This window comes from Perca fluviatilis, chromosome 22 (assembly GCF_010015445.1).
Source record: "Perca fluviatilis chromosome 22, GENO_Pfluv_1.0, whole genome shotgun sequence".
In the NCBI taxonomy this organism is placed as follows: domain Eukaryota; kingdom Metazoa; phylum Chordata; class Actinopteri; order Perciformes; family Percidae; genus Perca; species Perca fluviatilis.
The window spans coordinates 13,326,832-13,351,003 of record NC_053133.1 but is presented as its reverse complement, the minus strand read 5'-3'; the positions used below and the strand labels follow the sequence as shown (position 1 = coordinate 13,351,003).

General features: G+C 40.9%; 3 protein-coding genes and 1 pseudogene across 4 annotated transcripts in view; 2 read left to right on the top strand and 2 right to left on the bottom strand.

Annotated features, from left to right (window-relative positions):
* Window positions 1-1,732: 1,732 nt before the first annotated feature.
* si:ch211-217a12.1 (alanine aminotransferase 2-like) lies at window positions 1,733-13,894 on the top strand. The gene is made up of 12 exons (XM_039790223.1): window positions 1,733-1,888; window positions 1,980-2,168; window positions 7,129-7,218; window positions 7,393-7,501; window positions 7,694-7,827; window positions 9,767-10,010; window positions 10,126-10,205; window positions 10,792-10,928; window positions 11,123-11,297; window positions 12,441-12,596; window positions 12,698-12,810; window positions 13,122-13,894. Exons 2-12 carry the CDS (start codon window positions 2,022-2,024, stop codon window positions 13,210-13,212), a joined length of 1,476 nt encoding a protein of 491 aa, XP_039646157.1. The 5' UTR covers window positions 1,733-1,888; window positions 1,980-2,021; the 3' UTR covers window positions 13,213-13,894.
* A 125-nt stretch (window positions 13,895-14,019) lies between these two features.
* pdia4 (protein disulfide isomerase family A, member 4) lies at window positions 14,020-20,733 on the bottom strand. Of its 2 annotated transcripts, none has more exons than XM_039790222.1 (10): window positions 20,446-20,733; window positions 19,797-19,965; window positions 19,474-19,679; window positions 19,216-19,354; window positions 18,645-18,850; window positions 16,756-16,914; window positions 16,414-16,565; window positions 16,042-16,198; window positions 15,054-15,287; window positions 14,020-14,676 (listed from the first exon to the last, which is right to left on the bottom strand). In XM_039790222.1, the coding sequence occupies exons 1-10, from the start codon at window positions 20,519-20,521 to the stop codon at window positions 14,261-14,263; spliced, it is 1,914 nt and encodes a 637-aa protein (XP_039646156.1). In that variant the 5' UTR covers window positions 20,522-20,733; the 3' UTR covers window positions 14,020-14,260. The 2 variants fall into 2 exon arrangements, with proteins under 2 accessions (XP_039646156.1, XP_039646155.1); XM_039790221.1 differs by having other exon boundaries at window positions 19,797-19,974; window positions 20,446-20,732.
* On the top strand, window positions 17,018-17,478 carry LOC120552254 (annotated as a pseudogene).
* A 455-nt stretch (window positions 20,734-21,188) lies between the features above and the next one.
* Window positions 21,189-24,172, bottom strand: part of LOC120552705 (polycystic kidney disease 1 like 1) — a 36,276-nt gene continuing 33,292 nt past the window's right edge. Inside the window, 7 exon segments of the mRNA XM_039790929.1 lie at window positions 21,189-21,762; window positions 21,888-21,985; window positions 22,098-22,265; window positions 22,847-22,879; window positions 23,052-23,264; window positions 23,618-23,752; window positions 24,031-24,171. Coding sequence (XP_039646863.1) covers window positions 21,402-21,762; window positions 21,888-21,985; window positions 22,098-22,265; window positions 22,847-22,879; window positions 23,052-23,264; window positions 23,618-23,752; window positions 24,031-24,171 — 1,149 coding nt within the window. The 3' untranslated portion in view covers window positions 21,189-21,401.

The window sequence follows — 24,172 nt, the reverse complement described above, 5'->3', positions numbered from 1 at the left end:
TCATGAATGTCACAGTCCGTTCTGATCCCTCTGCCAGGGCACGTGATACACATAGTAAACACTCCAGTACACGTAAGTTATAAATACATGTAATATACTATTACATTCAGATTAAACTTGAGAACCGTTGTTTCAGGTTATTAATAACATTACATTATCTTTGAAAACTTGTTTTAGTGTTTTTTCCAATAAGATTCACTAGAATTTCACTTTTATTTAGAATTTCGGCTACACACACACGCACACAAATTGAAAGCCAGTGTACTAACAACAGGAACAACTGAGTAACAGTACATGCCAGTGACATACAGATAGACTGAAACCATCATATTGCAACACGCACAGACAGCATCAGCTTCATAGAGTAGATATGTGACCATGTAAAGCATTAATGGTACAACTGGTCTGGGGACAAACTCCAAGACATGCCCCCCACACATGTACACATTTTGGAGAAGAACATGGCCACACAGCAAAACATATTTTAGCCACCTAAAAAAGGCCCACCTAAAAAAAAATCAATATTGGCTTAAGTGTACGCTATATTTAGAATATTTTCACCCCTTTACCTCGCCTTTTTAAGTACCTCATGCAACCCCACTTCAAAATATCCAAACTATTTCTTAAACACCATCTAGGACGTGCATGATGAAACCTGCTTTTGTTTAGACATGTTTGGACTGTGAGCCAAAGCAACTGAGTGACTAAGAAAGAGCTGTATTATATATTATGTGATGTTGATTTGACTTTTTTTTTTAAATTAGTATAGGCTTAATGCAACAGACACCGTCGTGTAATGCTGCAATATTACACACTACATGTGCATGACACATGACGGTGGCCGGGACATCACATGCTTGTAGGTGAACTGTTTTAGTTTGGGATATCAAATGTCTTTCCCAAGCCCTTTCCAAGACATTGGGGGGGGGGGATGTTATCTGTCTCACACTCTGTCCTTCTCCCACACAGACAGCTAATTATGTGGCTCTCCTTCTCTTGGCCAAACAAAAGACATGCAAAGGAAGATTTTTGCTTAACAGTATCTATCTTCATTAAAATCTTGCTCTCTTGTCCCTCTGCACTCCTAACTAGTGGCTAATGGGGGGGGGGGTTGCACTTTAACCATTGCAATCTAAGGATTGTTTTTTGTCTACAATCCCCTTGTTTTAAATGCAGGGCACATGATAGATTAAAGGATCCCTGACAAAATATGCTGCTCCATTATTCCTTGAAAGACCAAGGCAACACACCCAAGCAGTACTGTAAAATACACACCCTTATGTCACAGAGCTCTAAATGTAAAGCTCCTCAGTGTTCATGTTTGTACAAATCATCAGTTTGACTTGTTAACATTATAGGCTACCATGTTGTGTTTTTGGATGCTTTCAAGAAACAAAAAAAAAAATGAATGCAGCAGTGTTTTTAAATTGTTGTATTAGTACTTTTACTTTAACTGAAGTAATTTGCAATGCTTACTACTTACTTACTTACTTACTCAACACGACTGCAAAACACTAATAGAATAGGCCGTTTCATCTGTTTTTGCAGTGACAACTGGATCTCATTACTCAAGTATGCTAATCTGTCATTCCTAAAAGTTGCCTCCTAAAGTTTATCTGTCCCATTGCTGTACGCGAACGTGAAGGGAGCCTTGAGATAACAGTTTATCCGACAGCACGTAAAGGCGTCATTTGGCACTCTGATGCTGGTAAGAGTCACATGCGAAGTCAGTAAAGAAATACAGCCAACCACGAGCAGAGGCGAGCGAAGGCGTGGCGGTCGGGTGGGAATATGAACGCTGAGAGGCTCAACTGTCGGACCTCAGAGGAGCTCGAGTAAGCGCTCGAGCCGGACTGGCTTTCACTCTGCTGTTCCTGCTGAATAACTGGTAACAGCAGCTGATACTTTACCTGCTCATGTATGTATAAGGTTAGTTAAGGGAAATTCTTAAAATGTTTAAATCTTCTTTTATGTTTCAGATAGTCAGTCCAGTGTGACGGAGTGCGCGTGACATAACAAACATGTCCCAGCAGGCAGCGAACGGGGTCCCGTGCAGGGGCAAGGTGCTTACTTTGGACAACATGAACCCCAATGTAAGGCGGGTCGAGTACGCGGTCCGTGGTGCTATAGTCCAGCGGGCTGGGCAGATAGAGAAGGAGCTGAAAGAGGTAAAGCCAATTAAGTGTGGGGGGTGCAACTTATGCACGCCTTGGTGCACGCGGACCGGAGTTAAGTTTGATAATGTACGAAGAAAAGGAGAAAAACGCGAGAGAAAGAAAGACATTTGGCTAGTGTATTGTGGCACAGTAGGGTCCCTACTGTAGGGAGTTGGGTGAAGTTTTGAAAAGCTGTTTTATTTATTTAAATCATGATATCGATGACAATTTGTGGCACACCACATTTGTTTTTTTGTTTTTTTTTATTCATAACGGTAAAAGCGAATATATACTAAGTCAAAGAAAATTGTGAAATCAAATGAGTAGGCCTATGTGTGTGTGTAACCGAGGATTGATGGATGATAATGATAAATACATTTTGAACCACTTCCACAGCTGGAATTTGACTTTTTGACAATAAAAACACTGCAGCTCCAAAAACATTAAAAGTGCCTCAGGTTTATTTTGGCACACATCCAGCTACTGTGGGCAGTTGGATAGAAAAGTTATTTCCCTGCTCTGTTTCCTTAAGATGTGGTCCTCACGAAATAGAAAAGGGAAATATAGGTAGCCCTGATAAGATGCTTTCCTTGGACAGTTTTTGCTGACTGACTGAGAGTGGAGGCAATATGTAGGTAGTAGGTTGACTTTCAAAAGCCCTGCATGACATCAGTGGTGGGCGTTAGTTCTGTGCAGCACTGCTCAACTCCTATTACACTCTGCTGTGGAAACATGGATCCACCATGCTTTCCTAAGGAAGGGCAAGAATGTCGAACAGCGAGTCTTTAAAAGGCTGTAATGCAATCTCTCTGCAGAGACACAAAGTTCTGACTGCTTACTCTAGCCTGAGAGGATGTGTATGTCGTGGAGAGTTATGTAAGATGAGAGGGTACATTCTCTATCCTCCTCTTTTGTCTCTCCGGGTTTGCTTACCTCCCTCCTTCCCAATGGGGAAAGAGTTCATTGGACAAAGCTGCAGCTGTGAGGCCCAGCAGTGTCCCAGGCATTTCTCTGCAAGGAGGTTTAGTACAAGGAGCCCCAGTTCTGTTGAAAGTGCCTGAGTACTTGGGAATCCACTTGTTCTGCTACTTAAAAAATGAAAAGAACAAAAATGGACCCTATGCTCAATGTTTGCCTGGAAAAACTAGAATTATTTGCTGCAGCACCATAAAATGTTTGCTTATGAATTATACCGGTTTATAGCCGGACAAGCCGGACCCACATCAAGCTGTTTGGTCTGGGATATTTGGTCCCACATCATGTTGGGTCTGGGAACTCTCCATTGATAGGGCTCAATCCAAGGGGCGGGATAAACTGTTGTCTTTCAAATTCCTCTCTGCACGCAATAGGATAGCGCTACAACCAGGCAGAGCAACGAAGAAGGTAGCAGAGCTAGTTAATCGATTTTAAACTTTTGCCGTATCCAGTCGGCAAAACACCGAACACATCTTCCTTTTTTAAGAAAGACTTCAGTGCCGTTATTTGTTCTTTTCTCAAAGAAAAGCTTAACTCCAAGTCTTCCAGAGTCACGGCCAAAGCCGATTCGAAAGACCGCTGTTCCCAGCAGCAGCCATAAGCCCGCCCACCGACTATACACGTTGTGATTGGCCCGGCCAGAGTTTGGTTTTTCCGCTTCGCCAAATAGCGACGGAGATTTATAGACGCGCTGCAATTTACATTTGCTACCGCTAGGGTCCGTCTAGATTTCTAGGCTAACCGGTTTATGTTAGAAAGGTCAAATCCAAAGAACAGAAGAGGGACTGTATTTTAGACCCATACACGAGCTTAGATAAACCTGCTTTACACATTAGTTACACTTGCAGCAATGCAAATGAAAACAATCTGCAATGTGAATTCCAGGAGTTTTCTGGGGGGTCAGAAGGGTTTAATTACTGCAGTTGCCTAGTCATCTGCGGGTGTGCTTCCTGTCAGATCTCTGACTGGAACACTTTTCCTGATGGCTCAGCAGGTTTATACAAGTTTGTGTGTGTTTTTGCATGCATGCGCTGGTGTGATGATGACTCTTATAAATCCTTGCCCAGACATCTGGCCTGCACTGCAGTAAGCTTTTTCAGGCTTTGGATCTAAACTGCGGGCAAGTCTACATTATCAGCGACAATAGACCAAGAGATCAGAGAAAGTAATTCATTTTAACTGTGGTATTTGGAGGGTTACTTTCATCTGTATTTGCATCTTGTTAAAAATACTATTGAGCAAAGCAGCAGTGGTTATTCATCAATCTGCATCAGCTACATTTTGAATTAATACAGTTCACATTATTCTAGCGTGACTGAACATTGTTGGAGGGATGTGAGTTTGACATTATATCATAAGACTAAGTGAAATGTGAATTCAGGTCAGGCTCTATTCAGCCTGGTGACCTAGAGGGTTTCTTGGCCTGGCGGGGTGGTCTGGCTTGTGTAATCCGTGCCTGGTGCTGAGTGCGCAGCAGAACGCAGCGCTGAGCCGGGGAACCGACTGGCTTCTCTCTTTCCCAGAGAACAGCAGCCTCTTTGTTGCTCGAGGACAAGGCAGGGACGGGGACTATAAAGGAAACGTGCTGCATCCAGTTACTTACATTTCAAACAAGCTCATATCTGACTTAACGCTAACCCAAAGAACCGTGTAGGCCTTGCTCTTTCTGTCATGCAAGGACACGGAAATGTTAATATTGATACAGTTCTACCTGTGCCCTTGGATGCCTTTTGCCTGGTATGTTATCATGTAGAAAATCCTATTGCATTGTTTGTTTTTGCTGTCCCAACCTCTCTGGAGTGACTCGATAGACAAAGCTGGCTGGCTGGAAAATGTTATAAAGTTTCCTATATTGGTGAGAGCAGTTCTTACTGACTTTAGCTTTCTGTTGGTTTGACTGGATCAAATGACGCGTCAGTTTGATAACCCCCATGACATTTTTTCACTCCCCAGCAAAGAGATGGTAACATCACATTTACCTGCTTGCACAAAACCAAGTTCAGATCAAGGGGAACCACAACAGTCAGGCACGATATGCAAGTCCATTATGACAATATAATGTGCTCTGCAATAGTGTTTACTTCACAATATGTCAATTGTGAATTTCTTTGGACATTTTTAGTTTTGTTGGACATTGTAATTACACTGTATTTCACATCGGTATGCAGTAGGGTTGGGTACCGAAACCCGGTTCCACTATGGAACCGGTTCCTACGCCACTGGTAGGATGGACGCCACTTGGACCGGATTAGAACGCAAATTTCGGATCCTCATTTCGGTTCCACTTAATGTGTCGACTGAAATATTTTCCTTCTGGCTCTCCGAAACGGACTTAAAAATATCACACTTTCTCTGTAGTCTACCGTTGACTAGCTAGAGTAAATGTAGGCTACTTTTAAAATGCCATATTTTCCCTCTGGGCTCACCAAAACTGATGTAAAAGCATATTAACCATTCAACTGCACGTGAGCGCCAGTTTTTCAAGAATCTGTTTAGGAATTGGAATCATATTAAAAGTACCGGTTTGGAATCGTAAAAATCCAAACGATACCCAACCGTAGTATGCAGTGAAATGTAATGATTATTGACTATAAGTCACAAAAGCCCAGAATTATCAATGCTCATCCCTGGTTAAAAGTAACCGGGGACATCTATTGTCACATTACCTCATGTGATAAACAGCAACAGGTGCAGCATGTTGTGACCAGCAAACTGACATACAGGCACCAAACCAGAGTTTTCCGGTCCAATTAGGCCGAAGAGATGAAAGCCTTTCTAAATCCATAAAGATGACTAGTGAGTTGAGAAGAGAAATGTAATAGAAAAGGACTCAAGCTTGGCACGCGATTGGATTAAGCCAGCAATTCTTCTGGAAATTCATGACAAGAAACGGAAGGGAGCTGTGTCTCCGTGAGCCCCAGCAGCAGCGTCCTCTCTGCCCAGGCCAGCACTTCCTGCTCTGCATGCCAAACCAGACCCTTTTGCCAGGGCCTTTGCAAAACAAAAGGGTGCTACTGAGATGAGGTGCATGTGTGAAATGAATATAATGGTCTTTGGTTTAATTTACATGCTGAGCTATCAGGTGGTGTACACAGATGTGATGTAGTTATTAACTATCTGTGTCTGGAAGATATTATTAACGTAAGTCCTGTAAAGGACAATTTGAGGCTCTACAAATGCAAGAAGTTCCTTATCGTGATAACATTTGCGATTTGAAACACAGCTGTTAGGGTTCTAGACCGGCGGCAGTGTTTCCTTTTTAGGATTTATTTTATGAAAACATGAAACGGAACTGACACTTTGCTGCAACACAAACAAATGTATGTATTCACCTCTATTCACACACACAATGAGGCATATTTTCAGTTGTGATAGAACTGTATTTTTTGAGTTGCCATATAGGCCAACTTTGATCTTGACATATAGGCTAAGCATTCTGTAGCAAATAACAATAAACCCACTATTAATTACATTATCTTAATGCAGTGTAACTACTTCAGCATGTAAATAATGCACCTAAAATACAAACGTTCTCCGACATGTACTCAAACAATGCAGCCCTATTTCTGATACCGTGGGGGGCAGAAACGTTGCCGTGGGGGGCCGCCACGGTCAAATCAACATAGAGGAAACACTGGGAGGTGCAAAAAATGCATACATGCAGAATTTCTCTCTCTGTTACTCCAATTCACAACTGCACAGTCAAGATGTTATAACACGTTTCAATAATAGTAGTTTTCTTTATTATATAAAGATGGCAAAAGGGAGAAAGAGGGACATATGAGGGGGAAAAAAAGAAGCCTAACTGACTTCTCACTGCAGAGAGAAGTTTCAACTGTTCTCGACTCGTGGGTCTCCCACTTACAGTACTCCTTGTTACATGTTCACACACACACACACACACACCGGTTGTTGAGGAGCTGTTGCTACATGTAAGATCAAGACTTGTTCCTTTTAATTTCTGCTCCGAGAGACCAGTTCTCTGTTTTTGTCCTAGGGAGTCAAGAAACCTTTCACAGAAGTAATCAAGGCTAACATAGGCGATGCTCACGCCATGGGTCAGAAACCAATCTCATTTCTCAGACAGGTAGGACAACTTTCTACCGTTTTGAGTGTTTGTATTTAATAATCCGGTAGCATTCATTGTTCCAGGTGAAGTGGGACTTACTATATCCATACATACTGAATGTACCATGGTTCCTGTTTTGATCTTTTAATTTTTTACTTTTTTTAATTTTTTTTTCTTCTCCTCCTTCCTCAGGTCTTGGCTCTGTGTTCTTACCCTGAACTCCTGGAAGACAACAAGTTTCCAGAGGATGCCAAGCAAAGAGCGCGGCGTATTCTCGAGGCCTGTGGTGGCCACAGTATAGGTCAGTCATCTCCCCCTCGCTCTACCAACCACATTTATACCCCCTCCTACCAACACGCATGTCACCAGCATCCACCTCCATTTGTCTATTCATTAATCATTTATTTGGACATTCAGTGCACTATTGAAACAGAGCATCAACTGATCAATGTAGTGTTTTGTTTGAATCAAAGTTCATTTTCATGTGTTCTAGGTGCCTACAGTGCTAGCCAGGGCATTGAGTGCGTCCGTCAGGATGTGGCGCGCTACATAGAGAAGAGAGATGGTGGAATCCCCTCCAACCCTGACAACATCTACCTCTCCACTGGAGCCAGTGATGCCATTGTGGTATGGGGTTACACTTTTTAAATAGTCTCTTCTCCAGAGTCAGACCTCGAGTTCCAGCACATTAGACAGTGACATAGTTTTGGTATAATTGGCCAATGAATCTGTTCTTTGTTCAACTTCTGTTAATTATATACTCAGCTGTACTTTGCACATCTATGACTTTACTCCACCCACAGACCTTTGTCACTGTCAATACAGCTTTCTCTCGTTTTATGCAACCTAATCAGGCTACTGAATGACCTTAAGATACACTCAACTATATAACTACAAGATATCTATTGTTGCCTGCCTGCAGTGTTACTGTGACATTTTGTCCCTCAGTGTAGGTGTGTTTGTTTATTCTGCTGTCCTTAAGTAGATCTGCCCATCTCCAGCAAGTTTGTCAGTATTGTATTATGTAACTGTCTAGGTGCAAAATCACCAGACCTGATTGGTTATAAATCTACCGGCTTTATTAAATATTGTACAGGGCTCCAGACTGATTCTTTTTCATTTAGATGCACCAAAGATTTTTCACCATGGCTTTTGGGTGCAGCAATAATACATTTTAAGCATTATTAGATTATAATAGCTCATATTTTATTGCCATATTTGTGCTTGTTATATATGTACAGTACAGGCCAAAGGTTTGGACATGCCTTCTCATTCAATGCATTTCCTTTATTTTCATGACTATTTACATTGTAGATTCTCACTGAAGGCATTAAAACTATGAATGAACACATATGGAATTATGTACTTAACAAAAAAGTGTGAAATAACTGAAAACATGTCTTATATTTTAGATTCCTCAAAGTAGCCACCCTGCGCTGCAAACCCTTGGTGTTCTCTCAATGAGCTTCATGAGGTAGTCACCTGAAATGGTTTTCACTTCACAGGTGTGCCTTGTCAGGGTTCTTTAGTGGAATTGTTTCCCTTATTAATAAAAAATCAAAGGGTGGCTACTTTGAAGAATCTAAAATATAAGACATGTTTTCAGTTATTTCACACTTTTTTGTTAAGTACATAATTCCATATGTGTTCATTCATAGTTTTGATGCCTTCAGTGAGAATCTACAATGTAAATAGTCATGAAAATAAAAAGGAAACTCATTGAGTGAGAAGGTGTGTCCAAACGTTTGGCCTGTACTGTACATAATGCTACCATATTAGATGCAGTGTACTTATTTTACAAGTATTCCTTTCAGAATCACATCTCAACTTCAGCTGAAAGGTTGTGCTAACTCTGTTTCAGTGATAAAGTGTTCCCAACTTTAGTGGCATCCTCTTGTTTCTGTTGTGGACAGCATGTCTAACCACTTCACATCAGTTTAATCTAGAATAGAAAATGCATCTTTTGTATCATATTAATATCTGAATAACGATTACTATTTTAAATGTTGTGCATGTCTTATTTCTGCTTAAACCATTGGAGATATTTGATTCCATTGAGTGCAGCTGACCATGGCCACCCTAGCAAATGCTTGTGACGCGTTTTTTATTACATTTTTTTTTTTTATGGCGCACCGGCACGTTGCACAGAGCAGATCGAGCTGGGCAATTGTTTAGGAGGTGTTTAGGACCGCAAAGTGCCACAAAACGTAAATTCTCGGGCGAAGAGTAGTCGTCTGTTCACGGCAGAATTGCAATTATTCCACGGCGGTTAGTGAGCGAATCGTTCCTCTGTAGTTTTCTAATCACACGTAGAGCTCTCTGTCAGCAGTGCTTTGGGGCGCTTCAGCCTCCTGTCTGGACCCAACTCTACACATGCACACAGACAGACCAATGAAAATGTTGGGTCGCACTCTGGATCTCTGCTGTAGATTCCTTTCCCACACTGAAAGGAACATCCTGCTAGTCGATATACTGTATGTTCTTCCACCTCAACTTTCATCCTTTCTCTCTTCCCCCCCCTCCCCTCCTTTCCTATCAACTTCCTCCCTACATCTCCTAATCCCAGACCATGCTGAAGTTGCTGGTGTGTGGCGAGGGCCGTGGCCGGACAGGAGTGATGATCTCCATCCCCCAGTACCCTCTGTACTCGGCCGCCTTGGCAGACCTGGGTGCTGTGCAGATCAGTTACTATCTGGACGAGGACAAATGTTGGAGTCTGGATGTCGCAGAGCTCAAGAGAGCAATCGATGCAGCCAGGCAGCACTGCAATCCCCGCGTCCTCTGCATCATCAACCCCGGAAACCCCACTGGTATGTGCGGTGATAGCAGTTTATGTGGGTTTTTAAATGCTAGAATTGTGTCATTTTGTCAGTGTGTGTATATGTCCGACTTACATCCTAAAGTTCCGGTTGCCCTGTGTGATAGGTCAGGTCCAGAGCAGACAGTGCATCGAAGATGTGATCCAATTTGCTAAAGAGGAGCATCTCTTCCTCATGGCTGATGAAGTAATACACCAATGTCATTTCACTCCTAGTTTTTTCTGTATTTAAGAGCAAAAAAAAATTGTTTTTAAAAGGCTGACTGCCTTCTTTTACATCACTGTTTGGGATGTGACCACAATTATAAGAACCTTCAAAGTTTCAAGCCACACATAGAGCAGCGTAACAATTAATGTTCTGCTAGTTATCTGATGCATTTACACTGAACAGCGGTTGACAAAACACCTCAACATAATGCCGTCCGGTACAGCACCACCACTAACTACAGCTTTGAAAATGATCATACAGATTGGAAAAAGTAAAGACAAAACTTTACATATCTATCATCCTTGTTGATGACTCAATAGACTTCAAATTGACAACAGATTTCAAAAATATTTAACAAGGGTAATTTATGAACATGGTAACCTATTCTCAATGAATTCATTACTACAGAAGTTAAATACAGTAAATAATTTGTCATTTGCTCATTTGTTCTTCATGACCCCTTTTCAGTAAACTATTGAAGATCTACTAATTGCACATTTCAGTTTAATCTTTTTGGATAATGTGTTTTTTTTTTTTTTTGAATAAGCTGTTTTTTCTATGTCAGGTCTACCAGGATAATGTGTATGCAGAGGGCTGTAAGTTTCACTCCTTTAAGAAGGTGTTGTTTGAGATGGGACCAGCATACTCCAGTACAGTGGAGATGGCCTCCTTCCACTCTACCTCCAAATGCTACATGGGAGAGTGAGTAGCTAGAAACACACACGGACAAGACTTGTGTATAAAACATCCAAAAGGTTTTCTTGTATACTTATTTGTATATAGACACTTGGAGGTGTTACTGCTACAAACTAAGCTCCCATTGGTGACGTGTACATAACCTGTACTAAGAGTATACTTGTTTGAATTATTCCTTACCTCGGTTTGCTTTTTGTCAGGTGTGGATTCCGTGGAGGCTACATGGAAGTGATTAACATGGACCCTGAAGTGAAGGCTCAACTCACAAAACTGGTGTCTGTGCGTCTTTGCCCTCCCGTTCCCGGACAGGCTCTCCTGGACCTGGTGGTCAACCCCCCGCAGCCTGATGAGCCCTCCTACAACACGTTTATGAAGGTCTGAAAAACGTTTTATTTGGTTGTTCAAGGAAGGGTATGATGTCATCAGCAAAAAGTCCTATTTTATGTTTCATACCATTTACTGTAACTCCCTTTTTGTTCTTTGTTTGTTTTGTTACACTGCTTGTGCCAAAGGCTCTATAAATAGAGCAAATAGAGTAGGTGATAGACAACAGCCATGCCTACTAGACCTCTGACTTTTTTCAACATACTTATACTATGACTTTTTCCCCACTTCACACATACTATGTGTCTTTTTCTCACATGCTATACTATGACTCTTTTCGACATACTATACCATTACTTTTTTCCACCGTTTTCGACATACACATGCTTCTTTTAGTAAGTGTCATTCTCTATTCACACCAGTGGTCCCCTTGTACCTGTGCCCCTACCCAAACCTAACAAAAACTGAATGACACTTACTAAAAGAAGCATCATGTCATAAACGTTTGACTTTTTTATAATGTTTATGACACAGTCATGTCACTCTTATGTAGATACCTTCAAGTAAACTGTAATCCAAAGTGAAAAAAGTCATAGTATGGGGGGGGGGGGAGTCATAGTATAGCATGTCAAAGAGTCCTAGTATAGTATGTGGGGGAAAAAGTCATAGTATAGTATGTTGAAAAGAGTCATAGTATAGTATGGGGGGGAAAGTCATAGTATATTGAAAAAGAGTCATAGTATGTCTGAAAGAAGTCATAGTATAGTATGTCGAAAAAGAGTCCTAGTATATCTAAAAAAGTGGGGGAAAAAGGTAGTGTGGAGAAAAGTCATAGTATGTCGAAAAGAGTCATAGTATGTGGGGGGAAAAAAAAAGTACTACTATAGTACATACTAGTATAGTATGTCGAAAAGAGTCATAGTATTTATTTAAAAAAAAGTCATAGTATGTGGAAAAGAGTCAACATACTATGACATTTTTGGGACTATTTTTGAACATTCCTATGACATACTATACTTTTTATGGCAAACTATACTGACGTTTTTACATGTTTCACAAGGGATTTGGTTTAAGTAGTAATATACAGTATCGCACTGACATAAGCAAGACAATATTTTTTTATTACCAGCATGGATATGTTAACCACAGGATGCTGAAGATAATCATAAGAATATACACATAAACCTTTTTAAGGAGCGGACAGCGGTGTTGGCAGCTTTAGCAGAGAAGGCCAGGCTGACGGAGCAGATCTTCAATGAGGTACCTGGTATCACCTGTAACCCTGTGCAGGGGGCCATGTACACCTTCCCCCGCATCGCTCTGCCGCAGAAGGCCATCGACAAGGCAAAGGTCTGATAGACACACACACACACTCCTACCTCTCAAGAATAAGCCTCATCCCGATTTACTCGTCTGTGTTAAAAAAAAAGTGTGTGGGTGTCCATCCACAGGAGGAAGGCCAGGTCCCAGACATGTTCTACTGCATGAGGTTGCTGGAGGAGGAGGGTATCTGCCTGGTGCCAGGTAGTGGCTTTGGCCAGAGAGAAGGAACCTTCCACTTTAGGTTAGCACAGCTAAACCATCTATGTTCTGTTCTGAGTCAAACAGTCTGTTCTTCCTTAACTTCATGGTGTAAAAAGCCTATTGCTAAGCCTTCTGTGCTATAATCAGATCATGTTTTTTTTTTTTTTTTGGTCATTTAAACCTGACAAGATATTGTTATTGTTGTTGTAAAAAGTGTATTTATTAATTTAGGTCACGATAGCAGAATGATCATGAAACTCGTTTGGATTCAATTTATGAAAGTAATTCACTACGCCTGTGCCAGTATTGCCTACCAATAACTCACATCCTTCTTCCTGCCGTTGTGTCCAGGATGACCATATTGCCTCCTACTGAGAAGCTGAAGATTGTGCTGCAGAAGATCAGTGACTTCCATGGGCGGTTCACACAAGAGTTTTCATAACGATCAGGAGACCAACTCATTCAGTGCCAGTATCTTTAAGTGCCTTTGTGTGAAGAGACTGCAGTAAGGCTGCAGTCGAATAGTAAAAAAAACGTCCTTTTTCCAAACCACTTTTCCTTGACTTAAATGGAAAATGTCAGCCATTTTACCATGTTGTTACTTCCTTTCACTCAGCTAGAAACCTTCCTTAGCAAAAAGACTATTGGACTGAAGCATGTCACCTCCTGCGATACACATCTCTCAACGCTGTAATTAACTGGATCAGCTGTTTTTACTGTTTTGCATCAGTGAAGAACCATGAATGCTTTCTTGTTTAGACTAGTGCAAGATGGATGCCCTGCTCATGTATATGTACAGCATGTGAAGATGTTATGTTCAGTAAAAGATGTACTTTCACAAAGAATTACAAAGCCAGGTTTGTAATGCTCAAATGTTCCTAGTGCTGCTGATTGTATGTTATCTAAAGAGTTTAAGATATCTTAAATGTCCTTGTCACAGACACAGGTGCATCCCTGTCCTGCCAAGACTCATACAGCCAAATTAGTTGAAATTATATCAATTTAAAATAATAACTTGATTGACTAGCTGTAGAGAATGCATCATGCTGATGTCTAAATTGTAGCTATTAGTATTACTAATATGTAAATTGTTCTTACATGTGATTAAAACACTTGAATTTCTACAACACCTGTTATGTGAAATGTATGCAAAGTCAGCTGTTACATTTGGAATATATTTGCAAAACATGTTCTAGCTTGTATTTATTTACAGTAACAAGTCACATTTGAGCACTGGCTCACAAAGCGGTCATCATTTCTTCTTTTTATTTAAAAAGACTGAAATCTTTGATAGTGCTTACATGCTTTTAGAAACAGAAGAAAGCTGAATCTCTTGGAATGAACAGAAACTTAAAAAAAAAAGATTAATCAATCACAGCAACTCAGTAACACCATTCAACTCCAGTGTTCCCGTCACCTTCCCAGAGGCCTCCTTAGACTGCACGAGCACGGTTCAAGTTCTTGGCGACTACTCATCGAGAGAGATGCTTTCAAAGTTCGTCTCTCTTCTGTGATAGCTTTGTGGCATGCTTTTCCAAGAACTTGCTTAAGGCCTCTACTGTTCTGTCTCCGCTTTCAAATTTGATGGGGCTCTGCTTGCTGTTGCTTGGGGCAAAGTATATGGTGGGGAAGCCTTCCGCTTTGTAGCTCTCGTTTGGCACGTCGTTGGCTGTGCTGTCCATCTTGGCGATCACCAGGTTCTTCTCCCCCTTGTACTTCTTGCCCAGAGCCAAATAGTCTGGCTCCAATTTCTTACAGTGGCCACACCAGGGAGCATAAAACTCAATCAGGACATCCTTCTGGGTATCCATGACAATCTCATCAAAGGTCTTTCCTACTACAACCTTAACTGGTCCTTTGTTGTTCTTTGGCACGGGCTGGGACTTGATGATAGGTTTGAGCTTTCCTGTAGACGTGAGAAAGCATTTTTAGGGTAAACAGTTTAAACTGAGCACAACATTATTCTCATTTAACATTTCCCTTCACATTTATCATTCACTTTGAGTGTAATTCAAGGTTTTGGTCAGCGCTAGACTAAAGTGTCAATTACACCATATTGTATAAGATGATTCTGAATGATATGATCAAATGAAATGTATTTTATGCACAGTATAGGTAAGGAATAGATTATGGCAGCAAATCTAATTAATTTGACACTTTCAAAAGTGAAAGTTGGGCTTTCATAAAATTGTTTTAACGCAAGCCAGGCTCCTTTTACATGAGCCATCCTTTAAAAAATAAATAAATAAAAAAATATGTCTTAAGACACAACTCAACCCTCACCTTTCTTGAAAGCCATAACAAAGTCTCTCAGTACGTCAGAGTCAAACTCCTCTGGCTGCATGGCAAACTTTTTGCCTCCATCTGCCAGAATTCCCACATTCACTTCCTCTCCACTGTCGCTAAGGCCCAGGCTCTTCAGCTCTTCTGCGTAGTCCTCCTCATCACCGATGGCAAATGTGTACTCTGGGAAGTCCTTGGCCACCTCAAGCACCTTGGACCTCCAGAACTGCGTAGCTAAAAATGAAACACTGCATTGTAAATACTCCACAGGTGGCAATTGTTAAATAGTCATACAAATGTCAAAGAAACCGTAAAAAAAAAAAATCACAGTACAGTAAGCTGTTAAAAAGTGTAGTAAAAAACTCATAAAAAAGGTCGGTGTGTCATAAAAAAAAATGTCAAATGATAGTATAGTACGTAATAGTATAGTATGTTGAAAAACGTATAAGTATAAAGTTGAAGTCAGTAAAAAAAAAGTTATAGTAGGTCGGAAAAAAAGTCTGTATAGTATATCAAAAAAATCTGAAAACAGTCATAGTATAGTATGTTGAAAAAAATAAGTCACAGCATGTCAAATCAGAAAAAGTCTTAGTATAGTTTGTCGAAAAAAAATAAGTCCTAGTAAGTCGAAAAACCTGTCATAGTATGTCGACAAAAGTCAGTTTGTGGAAAAGTCATAGTATAGTAGGTTACTAAAAAGTCATAGATATTAAGTCGAAAAATATAAGTCATAGAATGTCAAAATAAACAAAGCATGTTGAAAAAAAGTACAGGAAAAAGTCATAAAAAAAGTATTCGTATGTTTAAAAAAAAAAAAGCCATGTTATAGTATGCTGAAAAAAATAGTATAGTATGTCCAAAGTCATGAAAAAGCCATAGTATAGTTTGTCATAAAAATGCCATATCATGTACATTATACTCCTAAGATTACTAGCTGTTTAGCAAGATCCCAGTCAAAACTATTAACCTAAAAATAAGAGAAACTCACCTTTCCTGAAGTCAAAGCTAAAGTCAACTCCATAGTACACAACCACCAGGGGTCTTTTGGTGTAGCGCTTGGCATCATTGCTTGGTTTTCTGTGGCCCACCAGAGGAGTCACATGCTTTTTGAAGAACTCCTGCACTTCTGACACCAATGTAGAGTCCTATGTAATAAATGAATGGGTTTAGATCAAAAGTGACTTCTAAATAAATCAATTTAGACAAAGAGTCTCAAGCACTTGTCAGGTTAAACCCCTTATTGCTATTCTAGTCTTTTTCCACTGATACTAGAACTGAAAGAAAGCAGTCACGTATGATTGAGTTTCATACCCTATGACACCAATTCTAATCACACCCAGTGAAAAAAAAAAAAAAGTACCTCCACCGCGAGTGTGTGTGACGCTGACTCGTGCTTTGAGCGGAACTTTTCAGGCTGAACGATGACAATCTGACTGGGCGAAGCTTTGAGCAGTTTGGCCACTTCAGAGCTGAAGGAGTGACGGAAGGTGAAGTCTTCCCTCAGTGTATTACCTGCAGGACAGACAGCCAGCAATGAGAATACTAGCCACACGTCCAACAGTTTCAAAGACAGTCAGGCAGAGATATTAGAACTTTGACATTATGATGGATCACTCAACTCAAGCAAAGCTTGCTTTATATAGCACACGCAGGCATGAAGTGAAGAATAACTTGAACATAACTCCAAGCTCATGGTACTTACAGGCCTCAATGTAGATCTCATAGGCTGCATCCTGTTCACTGGAGAACACACCAACTATGACCGCATCGTCACCATCCTTGATGAGCTCCTGCACCTGTTTTACTGCCTGGACCTGCTTGGACGGAGGCCCTGCCTGCTCGCTCATGAAGTCGACAATGCCTGGAAAGGAAAAGAAAGAGGTAGATCAACTGAGATAGATAACCAGAGATCAGATGTGCACACAGGATTGCATGCATGCATACAAACTAGGGCAAATGGCTAAATGAACGAGATAATACAGAGTTAATGCAAATTCCTTTTAACGCCACCTGCTGTTCTTTTTTTTTTTTTTTTTTTACACAGATTAATAAACACACGTCCTGTTATTTGGGCCTCAGGCCACTCAGTGTGGAAAATCAGGAAGGGATGCAGCAGTAACGTTGTGGATGCCTAACAGAAACAGTTAAGTGCCACGCGATAACATCCAGGGCATCGCCAAACCCGCCATCCACCGTCTGGCTCGCTGTGGCGGACTTAAACGCATCTCCGGTCTGATCTACGAGGAGACCGGCTGTGTGCTGAAGGCGTTTCTGGAGAACATGATCTGTGATGCCGTTACCTAACAACGTGCACGCCAAGAGGATGACGGTGACTGCCGTGGATGTGGTGTACGCTCTGAAGAGGCAGCCCGATCCTGAATCCAAAATAAAAGGCTCTTTTAAAAGAGCCACACACTTAATCTAAAGATCAAGATACAAAAAAGGAAACAAACCTCTTTGCCATTCAAAAGACCCTTTTCTTAATCCATTTCTGTGCAAGTTCCATTTAAAAGCCCTTCCAGATGGTTCTCTTGACTTAAAGTGCTCATATTGTGTACTCATATTATGCTGATAGATATCTTTTTTTGTGCACGTTATAGGTTTACAAAGTGAAAAAACCCAAAGTCCCCCCCCAAAGGGACTTACCATCTCCAACAGAAAACACTGTTCACAAACTGCTCCAAACAGTGCTACTGTAGTCCAGCCTTTAATTCTGTGACGACCGTGCGTCACTTTGTAACACACGTTATAATGCTCGCCTAGCTGCTAGCGTGGCACGCCCTCATACTCTGCTTCTGACTGGCTAGTAGTGTTGACCTAGCTACTGTGCACGTGTGACTCCAAACAAAGATGGAACAGAAGTGTGATGCCTCACTCTGTAGCTAAAACAGAGTGCTCAACACAGGGTGAAAAGAGGAGCTGCAGCAATGTGCAGTACAACAAAAATATGGTGTTTTTTGAAATTACATAAACCTATTCTGGTACAACCTCTAAATACAATTATGAACCTGAAAATGAGCATAATATGACACTAAGTTATTTGCATGTACTGTCGATGTGAATTGAGTTACCACTAGAGTACATCTAGGGCTGTGCGCGATTGAAGAAATTCTTAGTCGACTAACACTCATTCAATTGTATCGACTAATCAATTAGTTGATTTAATCGACAGATCTGTAAATCTGAGTTTCTCCGTAAAGAGTCATGCAAAAGCACCACTTTAATTCTTGTTTTTACCAGAGATGTGCTCGTACGTTTCTTGGAAATAAGTCATTCAGCATGAAAAAAAGCATAAAACATGACTAATCGACTAAAGAAATCTAAGTTGACTAAGACCAAAATGACCGATTAGTCGACTAACCGACTAAGAGGGAGCAGCCCTAAGTACAACAAGTCTCAAAAACCACCTGAGCATTACAAACTTAATATTCCTTTTAAAGTACATTTAGAACAGATAACAAATTGCAGCAATTAATCGTGAGTTAGCTATGGAAAATCACGCGATTCAATATTTCCGATCGATTAACAGCCCTTCCACAAAGAATACATGGAAAACAGCGGCTCGTATTAGTGTCCATGGTGTCCACCTACCATGCTGCTCTCTGGGCCCGTTGTAGTCGAACATCTTGCCTTTCCTGAAGATCTTGATGGTGGGATAGCCTGTTACGTCAAAACGTGTGGCTATCTCACTCTCAACAGTGGCGTCCACCTTGGCCAGAGGAATGGGAGGAGAGCGTGTGCTCAACTCCTTGGCTGCCTTCTCGTACTCTGGAGCCAAACGCTTACAGTGTCCGCACCTGAAGGAGAGTTATACAGGCAGCCAATGAGGAACGTTTTATCAGCCTTAACAGCGGCTATTGAAAAACTCAACTACCACTGCAATGGATGTCAGTGTCTCACTTTAAAAGCAACATTAGAGAACTTTTCCCGCTTCGGTCCCCCTACAGGTTGGAAGCGGAATTGTCCATTACATTACACTGTCCGGTTCATTCGAACTACAGATCCGCTACCCAATCTGGCAAACTTGCACAGTGTAATGTAATGGACAATTCCACTTCCAACCTGTAGGGGGACCGAAGTGGGAAAAGTTCTCTAATGTTGCTTTAAAGCCAACAAAACGGTGACTATTGACGTTTGTATTTTATAACAGACAGTGACTGACCACGGAGCGTAGAACTCCACCAGGATGATGTCAGCATTGTTAACCGTCTCATCAAAGTTGTCCTTGGTCAGCACCAGAGTCGCCTCAGGAGGGGGCTTCCAATCTGGCTGAGCTACCTCTTTTACCCGGGCGACAATAGCTGTAACACACAGGCATTCAACATATTACAGCCAAAACTTAAAAAAATAAATAAATAAAAAGATGTCAGGTTTGGTTTGAAAGGACGGGAGGATGATTAAAATAATTAAATGTCCCTACCCTTCTCTGTCCTTTCTCCGTCGTAGTCCAGAGCTTCCCCATTTTTCATGATCTTAATGGTGGGATAGCCAGACACGTCGAACCTGCTCGCTATGTCACTGGCTACGGTTGCATCCACTTTGGCCACAGGTATAGGAGGGTCATTCTCCTTAAGAGTCTGGGCGATTTTTTCATACTCTGGGGCAAACTGTTTGCAGTGGCCACACCTAAAGATAAACAAAGAATACAGACATATTATAAAGTTTGCAGGGATATGGAAAGTAAGAGGGATGCTGTAAAATCTTTGCGAATGGGGAATGGCCAGGAGGAATACCAAGACGCACCATGGTGCATAAAACTCAATCAGAACGGTGTCTCTGCCCTCCATGAAAGTGTCATAGTTGTTGTTGGTCAAAATCAGCACTCCGTTCTCTTCTTTCACCTCTGTGCCGTCATCCTCCTCCTCCTCCTCCTCGTCGTCACTGTTCTCTTCATCAGAATCCTCCTTCTCCTCTGCAACATCTCACAGCAGACAAGAAAGGGACACAGATTGATTTCAGGAGTACAAGCTCAGACAATGTTTTCCATCACACAATGCTGCTTGTTTTAATGCTTAAACATTTGATAACACGTAGCAAGTGTTAGCAACATATATCCTGTTTGTACATGAGTGATACACCTGTACTTTCACAATGCTGCACATTAAAAATGTAACGTTACAATAGATACAGCTAACGTTAACCATTATGATGTTGAACATGCCCAAGACTCGCAATCCTGGCGCCTGCGTATGTGTGTGGCTGATAACATTAGCTTATCTGTCCTGTTAGCTAACGTGCTAACAGAACTAGCAGAGTTTCTACAGTAACTTAGCTAGCTAGTTTGCATAATAACAAATAGCAGGAAACACAGCGCATCTGCGACATTGTTTCACTTAAATAACTCTTTCAGGTGCATTAAACACATAAGGTTGTAAAAATGACTCGGACTTACCATCTTCACATCTGCTGAGAGTTGCAAAATGTGCAACGCCGAGCAACACAATCAGCAGCAGAGCAATCTTCTTCATTGTCCACAAGTGATGAGGCCCGGGGTTAACGACGTGCTTTGTCCGAAGTAGCCGGCTTATTAACTAACGCTGATGAATGTCATCAAAATACTGTCGGCTGAACAGACCCGCTGTCCGGATCAATACTGATGTGTGGCTGTAAACGCCTTTGGCTAGTGGTTTCATACAAACTAATCACTTCCGAAACCACTCACACCGCCTCCTTCGTCTGGAACTTGTCTGACCTGCCACGTTGTGATTGGTCCTCATCATCGGCTGTCCTCCAATCACAACTCGCCACTCAATTCTACGTTTAACTATGCTATTGGATACTTCTATTGATTGTTTCTTTCTATGTGTATATGGGCTAGTGGGTTAGAGAGACCACATTTGATTTAAAAACCTTGTTTTGTGATAGACCCCATGTCTATGTCAGCTCTTAGTGAATAAGTATGGGCAATGCAGAGCATCTAAAGACATTTATTTATAGCTAATTAGTATGCCTAACTGCAGATTTGATTAACTATTGTAAAAGGTAGAATAATCAATTTATGAATGACTTTTTACCCCCACATGCAACCAAAAAAACTTTATATTTAAACATTGCAAAGGTATATTTGAGTTTGGTAAACCATTAATAAAATGGTAATTACTAAACTACAAAGTCATGAAGTATACAGAGAAACAATGCAAATACTATGTATCAAAAACTCTTAGAAAACTTATTTCAAATGGTTATGCGATCCTGGTAATATTATTTGCAAAAAAACAGAGATGAAATAAGATGCTGCACATACAGTAAAATACAGTATATCTTAATAGAATAGAAAATACAGACTGCAGATCTTGTGTTTGAAATGCTTGCAGTATCCCAGCCACAACTGTTCTCTCCATAAGGATCCTATTGTTCATCTGGCTCTACACTCCCAGGATTCTCATGGATCAGAACTTCCACCACCACCTTTGTATGTGTAGCCTGCGTTTTACTTAAGCAGCAACTGTCATTTGTTTTAGTCCACTGGTCAACTTGCTTGTCCAGAACATCTTCTGTCCAAACCCTGATGAGTGATGCAGACTCTGGGAGGGGCAGGTAGTCCTGTGCCTTTAAATAAATCGGGAGCTCTCGATCTTTTGGGGTTTTTTCAGCTCTTGTTCCAGGTTGTTGCAATTTATCCGATGCCACTACAATGCCTGAGGGGGAATGGTCACCGCTTTGGCCTCTCTGCTTCAGGAACTGCAGTGTCTCCAGTCCAAGCTTGGACCTGGTAATGCAGTGAGTGGAATGCACAAAAACGTGGGACCTATTATCATTTTGTAACTTAGGATATTTTAATTTTTGCTTAAGAATGGCTTATAGCCTTAGTAGACTCTCAATAAATGTTATTACCCAAGCAGGTGAGATGCAGGAAGGGTTTCTTCATGGCCACTGACATCTGTGAGATCATTCACCTTTGTCTCTTCTGTCATTTGTGTTCTTACAAAGTCCTGTAACAGAATCACAGTGTTCAAACAGCATCGACTTTCCACAATACACCTTTTTCAAATAATGTATTGTATGTGAGAAATAGGTATGGGTGTATGCATGTATCTGGCTCACCTGTGCGTCCATGTTGGAGGGCTCCTGTATCATGGGTGAGATGACAGGACTGTCCTCCCTGTAGCGATGGGCATTTGGGGTCAGAGTGTGGTGCAGACTGTTTGAGAGGGTGTTAAGTCTGAACAATAGTTCATCTACTAAGCTTTCAAACTCCTCAAAGTAATAAGTCTGAAAAACCAGAAGGCATAAGTACAAATAGAATTACAAATAGATTGGTATGATGTGTAGCATTTGAGGAACTATGATAAGAGACAACAGGATAATAATTCTCACCATAGTCACACCAAGGTTATTTAACAATGATATACATATATATATATATATACTATTATTATTATTATTATTATATATATATATATATATAGGACAGCTGAAGACATGAATGGGGAGAGAGAGGTAATGACATGCAGCATCGGGCAGCAGCGGAGTCAAACCCACGGCCACTGCTTCGAGGAGTAAACCTCTATATAGGGGTGCCTGCTCCACCAGGTAAGCTCCCTGGGACTCAACAATGATATATATTAAAAATGATACACAGAAACTTTAATGGTCTGTCAATTTTTTTTTTTTTTTTTTTTTTTTTTTTTTTTTTTTGTTTGGGGGGGTTTTTTTTTTTTTTTTTTTTTTTTTTTTTTTTTTTTTTTTTTTTTTTTTTTTTTCCGGGGCAAAAAAAAAAGGGCCCCTTCTTTTTGTTGGGGGGGCTTTTTTTTTGGGGGGGGGGCCTTTTTTCCGCTTTTTTTTTTTTTGGCACTTCTGACCAATGAGGACACCACACCTATCACCTACAAGAAACAAAGATGGCTGTTCAAACACAACTCTGACACATTGTTTCCTCCACTGAAAATAAGTTGTGCAAAGACTTAATGTATCCACAAATCAGCCAATCACATATATTTAGTAACAAATTCTTACAAAGAAAAAAACCCAAAATGATGTAGTATACTGTATATGTACCACTGCTGTCCACACCACAGAGGACAGATAGAGAACTCCACGGTAAAGAGAATCCCGCCCAGAGAAGAGGAGGCCCCTCGTGGCCCTGAGACCCCAGCAGTGACAGAGCAGGGTCTGTAGGGAGCGAGACAGTGAGCTGAAGGTCCAGGAGCTTTGTGCGAACAGGAGATTCCCCACACAGGACAGCGCCACCATCAGCATAAGACCTGAAACCTAGGACAGTATGAGGAGATCATTTTTATATCATTAATGAGATGCTCAAAAGTTGACTATCCTTTCCAGTAATTTTCCAAGTCTTCCAACTGGACAGGAGTATAGTATAGTAAAGTATAGAATAGCAACAGGAACAATAGTGTAAAACATGTGTCGTACCACATTGATGGTTATTGTTTATTATTTCCCTACAAACAGCACTATTTCTGATGATATAATCATACATAATTTGTAAACTGGGACCTATGCCTGTGAGCTACCTGTTGAAATAATGTTTAAAATAATATTTCAACAGGTAGTGCTTGGAATAAAGACAATTCCTAACTGGTGGTATTGCTACACAATGCGTTTACCGTTGGCCAGAAAAGGCTGGAGAGTGATCGGGTGATGAGTGTAGCAGAGGTGGCCAAGGTCCTGTTCACCCTCAACACAGTCACACACTTCATGGTGAGAAGGAAGAGTGTAACGCCACGCAGAGTACGAATACACTGCAGACACAAAATACATCTTAATCCCTTTAAATCATTGCTGTCATCTTTAAAACCCTCACCATGACCCCAAGGACTTCTCAACCTTAAAGTTAGGCTTCCCCTTAGTATTTACCTACAATGTTATATTAAATGTAACATTTTAATTATGTTAAGTACTCATAATTATCTCCTTAAAGCTGAGGCTCTTTCATTTACCAATGGAGGGTACTGTAACAAACAGGACAGACAGTTCTCAACATTAAATATTTGTTTTCCTGTCTCTTTCTTTCTCTCACTTGTTCCCAGGTAGCCAGGAGGCTGACATCCACATGTCCTCTGTAGTTGTGTTTCTGCAGCTGCTGCACAACCTCCACGATAATAACGGAGTGATAGATATAATAAACATAGTACATTAAAGATACAATCAGCAAAATGACC

Bases quoted from the DNA above. Each gene is read 5' to 3' on its own strand.
- si:ch211-217a12.1 (XM_039790223.1), top strand. From the start codon at position 2,022: ATGTCCCAGCAGGCAGCGAACGGGGTCCCGTGCAGGGGCAAGGTGCTT. The intron at 10,929-11,122 runs GTGAGTAGCTAG...GCTTTTTGTCAG, and splicing joins TCCAAATGCTACATGGGAGA to GTGTGGATTCCGTGGAGGCT. The intron at 11,298-12,440 runs GTCTGAAAAACG...AACCTTTTTAAG, and splicing joins CCTACAACACGTTTATGAAG to GAGCGGACAGCGGTGTTGGC.
- pdia4 (XM_039790221.1), bottom strand. From the start codon at position 20,521: ATGAAGAAGATTGCTCTGCTGCTGATTGTGTTGCTCGGCGTTGCACAT. The intron at 18,851-19,215 runs GTCAGTCACTGT...ACTCTCCTTCAG, and splicing joins GTGGAGTTCTACGCTCCGTG to GTGCGGACACTGTAAGCGTT. The intron at 16,199-16,413 runs GTACTTTTTTTT...TTTATTACATAG, and splicing joins CACACACACTCGCGGTGGAG to GACTCTACATTGGTGTCAGA.